This window comes from Camelina sativa, chromosome 11 (assembly GCF_000633955.1).
Source record: "Camelina sativa cultivar DH55 chromosome 11, Cs, whole genome shotgun sequence".
NCBI classification, from domain to species: Eukaryota; Viridiplantae; Streptophyta; class Magnoliopsida; order Brassicales; family Brassicaceae; genus Camelina; species Camelina sativa.
Window position 1 is genome coordinate 12,650,599 of NC_025695.1, and position 6,975 is coordinate 12,657,573.

Consider the following 6,975-nt stretch of genomic DNA (forward strand, 5'->3'; position numbering starts at 1 on the left):
ATCGAATCGAATAGATCTAACAAATCAGCCATCGAATCGAATAGATCTAACAAATCAGCCGTAAACCATAAAATAACTCAGCCGCAACATAAAACAAACAGTAAATCAGCCATCGAATTGAATAGATCTAACAAATCAGCTTTCATTAACGACGGCGACAATCAGCCGTAAACCATCGATAAAAACCCACATTCAGCCAGAAAACTCGAAAAAAAACATTCGACACATACCGGAACACGACAAAGAGAGAGAGAGAGAGAGCGACGACGAAGACGAATACGACGAAGAGAGAGAGAGCGACGACGAAGAAAGAGAGTGCAACGACGAAGAGAGAACGAGCAAAGACGGCGAGAGATGACGGCGAGAGAGTGAACAATGACAAAGTATCGCCGGCGGTACTAGGGTTCGGTGATGAGAGACGACGAGAGAGTGTTTTTTTTGTTCGCGGTTTGTGAACATTGAAAACTGTTCACTTTCCCTTTCTTTGATATAAATAAGAAAAAGCAACTGTCGATCTGAAAAAAAACTGCTTAGTGACGTGTTAAATCATATCTAATGTGTATTTTAATTTGTTGATGTGTATTTTTTTTTTTTTTTCAAAATCGAAAAACTAAACCCAAAGAATATACAATTATACCCAAGACACTAAACATTTGAGCAATTTTTAAAAAATTGGTAAATATGAATAATAAGCCAACTTTTGGATAACATTTAAGTACTTTTTTCTTAATTAAATTGGAGAAATCTTTTTGTGGATTTATTCTGCACGTCCAGCTGTTGGGACGCTTTTTGTGGATTTATTCTGCACGTCCAGCTGTTGGGACGAGTCACCGTCTACTAGTTTTTTCCAACAAAGGCCTTACCAACTTGCTCCAGCGCAATTCCAACGAAACTTATAAAAAGAAGATAAGAAATTCTAATTGACCTCGACCACCGAAATAAAATAGATACTCCATATATTCCAAAGAAATACTTCGTTTTATTAAATGGTGAATTAGGTGAGTGACCAAAAAAAGAAACTAACAAATAATATAACCATTAATTTGAAAAAATTAGATATTTAGGAGTAAGAGTAAAGTAAATTACCTTTTTGAGTTTTATAGTTTAGGGGTAATGGTGGATGGGTGGCCAGCGGTGATGGTGTACAGTGGTCCAGTGGTGGTTCCGCGGTGATTCGACGGTGTTCTGACGTAGTCTAGCGTGGTCCGGCGGTGTTCCGACGTGGTCTGGTGGTTGTCTGGCGGTGGTCCGGCAAGAGTGGCCGATGAGGGTGGCCGACAAGTGGCTGTAGGTGATGGTTGCCAGAGCGGTGGTCGCCGGAGGTGGTAGTGGTGGCCGCCGGAAGTGGTTGTAGGAGATGGGGAATGTGGTTTTAGAAGGTGGGGTTGGTGGTGGTAGGGGTTAGGGATGATGGTGGTGGCAAGAATAATATAGTATATATTATAATTTATATAGTGCATATTAGCTTTTTATGGTTAGAATAGTTAGTTGTTGAATTATAGTTTTTTTGATGTATAAAACAAAAAAAAATTCACTAGTTGCTATTGTACATTACCACAAAAATTACAAAGACCAGCAAAAAGTTGTTGATTCGTAACTGATACTTTAAGCGCGAAAATAGATACCAAAACTGATAATTAATGTGGGGTTTTTTCCACCGGTTAGGACGGTGCACCCAGATAAGATGCGAGCCTTAGTATGTCGCTGAATATACCACCGGCCGTGACTTGAGCACCAGCTCCAGGTCCTCGGACAATAAGTGGATGGTCCTTGTACCTTGTTGTTGTGAATGCTATTATGTTGTCTGAACCCGCCAGCTGCGCGAATGGATGTTCTTTCTTGTATCTCCGAAGTTCAACTGTTCCCTTCTGGTTAATTGCGTCCACCACACCAACATATCTCAGGACCTGAATCAAAGTTTTACATTATTGATAATATGACAAACGAGAATGATCTTTAGCCGGATATAAGATCATCAAATTGAACAAGTTTGTGGTGTAAGATCTTACCTCCCCGGAGTTCTCAGCATCGAGCCTTTCTTTTGCTAGGTCCCCGTCGTACAGTGGAAGCTTCTCCATGAATTCTTCAGCAGAAGCGCATCCCTGAAAGCAGATTAGGAAGAACATTAGATACAGAAGATGCTAATTTTAATGATAATGAAAGGTATATGTAGATCATTTACTTTTAGCGGTTCAGGGACGAGACTTCTAATAGGAAGATCCGCGAGGTCCAATTTCAGTCCAGATTCTCGAGCGAGGATTATCACCTACACAAACAGAGGAGTTTTGGTTTCAAGAGAGAGACTACCATCATTTGCAGAACTTTGCTGTGTCAGTTTGATACGTAAGAAGCAATAACGTACCTTCCTTGCAACATCAGTTCCAGATAAGTCATCTCTTGGATCAGGCTCAGTGAAACCTGCTTTCTTTGCTTCAGCGACAACCTCGCTGAAACTTCGGTCTCCAACAAAGTTGTTGAATAGGTAACTCAAAGTTCCACTGGAGAAAAAACAAAAACAACAAAATGCAAAGGAGAATCATCAAGAATAATACCAGAAAGGAACTCAGAGTCAAACTGTAGTGGAACTGTTAACTAACAGACCTACAAATGCCCTCTATGCGTAGTATCTTGTCTCCTGTCTCAAGGAGACCACGTAAAGTGCTGATAATTGGAAGACCAGCTCCAACAGTGGCTTCATAGAAGTAATGAGTATAAGATTTCCTTTGAAGATCTCTCAGTTTCAAGTACTGAGCACACACAAAAAAGAAACATCAGTGGAGTAAGAAACCAACACAGGACAGGAACATTTCCTAATGAGTTTCTCTAACGGATTCAAAAGAAGTATACTTGATGAGATGAGAAGAATATAACACCTGATCAAGGGGACCTGAGTTAGCCTTTTTATTTGGGGTAATGACGTGGATTCCCTTCCGTAACCAATCATAATAACGGCTCGCGATAACAGAGTCTGCTGTACAATCAACCAATACAGAGTTGGGGATAAAATGATTTCCATGCACTTGTTGAGTGAATTTATCCAAATTGGCCTCTGTTCCCTTCTCGTTTAGAAGTTCTCTCCATCTCGACAAATCAATACCACTGCAATAAACAACATAGGTACAAGTCATGTGGTATTAAAACAGAATGATCATCCGCAGTTTGGAATTGAGCTTAGTATTTGCCAGATAATGTCAGCTGTCCAAGATTAATGTTTACGTCATTACTACATCAACCGACAGATAAAACACACGATAACAATCAAGGGAGAGCCATGGCCACGTATGCGAAACAGGAAACTAAGTTAATCTTCTAGGATGCATAAGGATTCGGATCGAGAGTTTGGGATATTTTTCTCTCCAGAGAGAAGTAAAAATATGCTGTCATGCCATCAAGAATGGATCCGTATGTCCTACAACGTGTCAGAAACAAAGAACTGTACAGAATAAGTTATTCTTACATGTCACTTAATAGCATAGTCTTTGAACCAGTGATTCCCAAAACACGCAGATCAATGTTGAATTCTTGTTTGAGAACAGCAGCCTGGAAAACATAATTTAATGCTTAATCAGCTTCTTAAAGGATTTTGAAAATACTGAACATTATTATGAAGTTCACCTGGTCTCTCAGCTGGTCAAGTAATGTAGCACCTATTAAGCCCGGTCCTATAATTCCCATTGCTAATGTCGTTCTTGACAAGAAAAACCTCGAGTGCACAGCTCTTAATGCCTTAACGCTATCTTCACGTTTAATAACGACAGTAACATTGTACTCAGAACAGCCTTGAGATATAGCACGGACATTAATATTAGCCTGCCAGTGAGATACAAAAATAAGTACAAGGGTGCAATCAAGCAAAAATGTGTATGAGATGGATGATCCCTTATCACAATGGTTACAGTTTCAAGTAATAACGACCTTTGCCAAAGCACTGAAAAGTGTACAACTAACTCCAGGTGTACTAGCCATTTTCTGGCCAACTGCCGCTAAGATGCTACAGTTTGGTATAACCTCAATCTGAGAAAAAGAATTATACTATTGTTACTGAAACTGGCTAAGAAAAAATTATCAAATATATAAGGTTAATTAGAATACGCAGGAAAGAGCTGTGCTAGGATTAAAACAGAAATCAGAGAGATAGAGAGACCTGAGACAGACGTCCAGCTTGTAAAGCTTCACTAAATCTCGACCGCAGTGCCTCAGAAACAGCATTTACTTCCTTCTCAGGCACGGCAAAGCATACAGAATGCTCACTGCTAGCCTGGACAATGAATACATCAATGGCATAAGCCTCTGCCTCTCAAAATGAAGAAAATTGCGATAATGCTAAGGCAAGTGTTAAAATAAAGGCACCTGTGATATCATAATAACATTAGCTCCAACATCTTTTACACAGCCAAAAATGTCACTCGCAGTACCGGGTACCCCAGCCATTCCAGTACTGTCAGAATGAATTGGAAGAAGGAAGTCAACAGGGGAGGTACAAATGCCGCTTGTCAATTAAAAGAACAGAAATAAAACTCGAACAACAACGGCAAAGGTAGCTTACCCTTCAACATTTATGAGAGCCAAATTGTCGATAGTTGCAAATCCTTTGACAGGAGTTGTCAGTTTAAGGTTATAATCATCTTCAGGAGGTTGACAGATTATTGTTCCCGGTGCAGAGAGATTGAAAATATTTCTTATCACAATCGGAATATTATATCGCATCACAGGAATGATGGTGCGAGGATGTAGAACATTTGCTCCAAAATAAGACTGCATGAAGTTAAATGTTTTGATCAAAAATTTGTACTTGGCATGATGAAACTCCCGAATATAGGATAACAAGAACGCTAAGTTTACCATTTCCCAGGCCTCTTGATAAGAAAGTGTCTGGAGTATTACTGCCTCATTAACTGCAGGCAAAACTTATTGTTAAAATTACATCCTAGAATATAAGGGATTAAAGGCAGAAGAATAGGACAGACCTTTGCGAGGGTCCGCACTGTATACACCATCAACATCTGTCCAGATTGTTACTTGACGAGCCCTCAATAGAGCACCCATGATAGCTGCAGAGAAATCACTCCCATCTCTTTTCAAAGTTGTTGGAATATTTTGTGGAGTGCTAGCAATGAACCCAGTTGCAATAATAATTTTGGATGGATTTGAGGAGAACCACTTATCGAGCCTCTTCTCAGATTCACCAAAATCAGGATCGACCTGATTAGAGCTGGTGGGATTAACAATGAGCACGTCTCTAGTATCCATCCACTTGCAGTCAAGCCCAGTCTACAGTCCAAAAGAATAGAGAGATCACAAAGTGTACAGCCTCAATTGTGTCACATGAATGCAATCATCATACGCATCATTCAAACCTTTCTGACAACATATGATAGCATCTGAGCAGACCAAAGTTCTCCATGTCCCGCAACAAAATCTGAAAACGACTCTGATGCATGGCCAGCTGCAAATCAAAGATGTCAGTTTCTTCCTCTGGAATCAGACTTAAAGTAAACAGGAAACACAAATACGATTACTAATCACGCTACCTATGTAAATGGCACGAAGCATTGCTTTAAGATTACTAATATCATTATGCAAATGTGACAAGAAACTAGCGAGATCATCCCCATCGAGAAGGTCACGAGCCGTCAACCGATGCTTTTCCAGGACAGCTTCCAAGGCGGATAAATAAGAATCATCTCGTGATTGTGCCTTGCGGATTAAGTCATACATCATATCTGTGACCTTGGACATTGCAGAGACAACCACGAGTTTCCTTTCAGAATTATCATTGATTATAACCTCAGCTACATTTCTAATCCTCTGAGAGTTCCCAACACAAGTCCCACCAAACTTATGAACACTCCACATTTCACCCTTGGGAATCTGAACTTGATCCACTGATTTCTCAGTCGATACACCTGAAACTGCAACCAAATAGAGCAATCACTTTGACTACAATTCCAACACTCATAATCAGAAGGGAAAACAAAGAAGCTCATATTATATCAATCAATATGAAACAAAACAAAAAACTAACCAGTAGTAGCTGTAGCTGATAGATGAAAATCCGGAAGTTCACATCGAATCATACCGCCGCCGCCGCCACCAGTCGTCTGTCTAAACCTAGGCAATACAAGTCGCCGCCGGAGACAAGGAGGTTTCGGGACACTGACAAAGCATTGCGGCGGAAAACATCCAAATCTAATCGGAGTAGTATTCGGCGGAGAAACAGTAAACGACGGCTTCAGAGTCGCCATGTTTATCGAATATACCTGCAACCAAAACCACAGAGTTACAAGCTTCCAACACACTGAACTCTGAAGAATCAAATCGAAACTCTTCAAAACTCAACGAATCAATCGACTAAAAATACCACTTAAGTCGGCTACAACAGTGAAGTGTTAAACCCTAAATTAGCTTTTCACAGAGAAATAATAATAAATAAAGAGAAGAAGACTAACAGTGATGATTTCCCGGCGGCGCGGCGGCGGAGAAAGGGAGAAATTAAATTTATAAAAAGGTGTACGGCTTTGGTTAGTGCGGCGAAATAGCGCGAGCGATTTGAAATGTAGTCAAAAAAAAAGGTTTCTAAGAATCTGAGAGACCTCACGAGTCCACCAGAGAGAGTGAAGGAAAGGAAGAATCTCCAAGAAGCGGCGGCTTCACGATTTTTGTCTATCAACAATAAACCGCCACGTGGCTATCTGCGTTAACGACGTCCAAGTAATTAATAATCACGTTTTTTATTTTGTCTTTTATTGTGTTTTGATTAAAGGCCTTTTTGGCCCATTCAAATTAATTTACAGTTTGGGCTTATAAAAGAAGCCTCATTTTATTTTATATAAGATGTCGATATCAAGTTTTGGATTTGTTTATTCAAAGAGATTAAGAAGTTTTCTTCTTTATTATTTCATTATTTGTTCTTATAAGGTGTTTGTTCATCCCGGAGTTTGTTGTCCTTGTATCTATCACCCAAAATTCTAAACT

General features: G+C 39.8%; 1 protein-coding gene across 1 annotated transcript; it reads right to left on the reverse strand.

The window, feature by feature from the left end:
- LOC104723066 (bifunctional aspartokinase/homoserine dehydrogenase 2, chloroplastic) lies at positions 1,516-6,689 on the reverse strand. Its single transcript, XM_010441358.1, has 18 exons — positions 6,450-6,689; positions 6,026-6,260; positions 5,532-5,912; positions 5,358-5,446; positions 4,968-5,271; positions 4,843-4,895; positions 4,547-4,755; positions 4,351-4,438; positions 4,145-4,258; positions 3,916-4,014; positions 3,616-3,810; positions 3,458-3,540; positions 2,874-3,099; positions 2,602-2,747; positions 2,363-2,498; positions 2,183-2,266; positions 2,010-2,102; positions 1,516-1,907 (listed from the first exon to the last, which is right to left on the reverse strand). Exons 2-18 carry the CDS (start codon positions 6,243-6,245, stop codon positions 1,662-1,664), a joined length of 2,766 nt encoding a protein of 921 aa, XP_010439660.1. The 5' UTR covers positions 6,246-6,260; positions 6,450-6,689; the 3' UTR covers positions 1,516-1,661.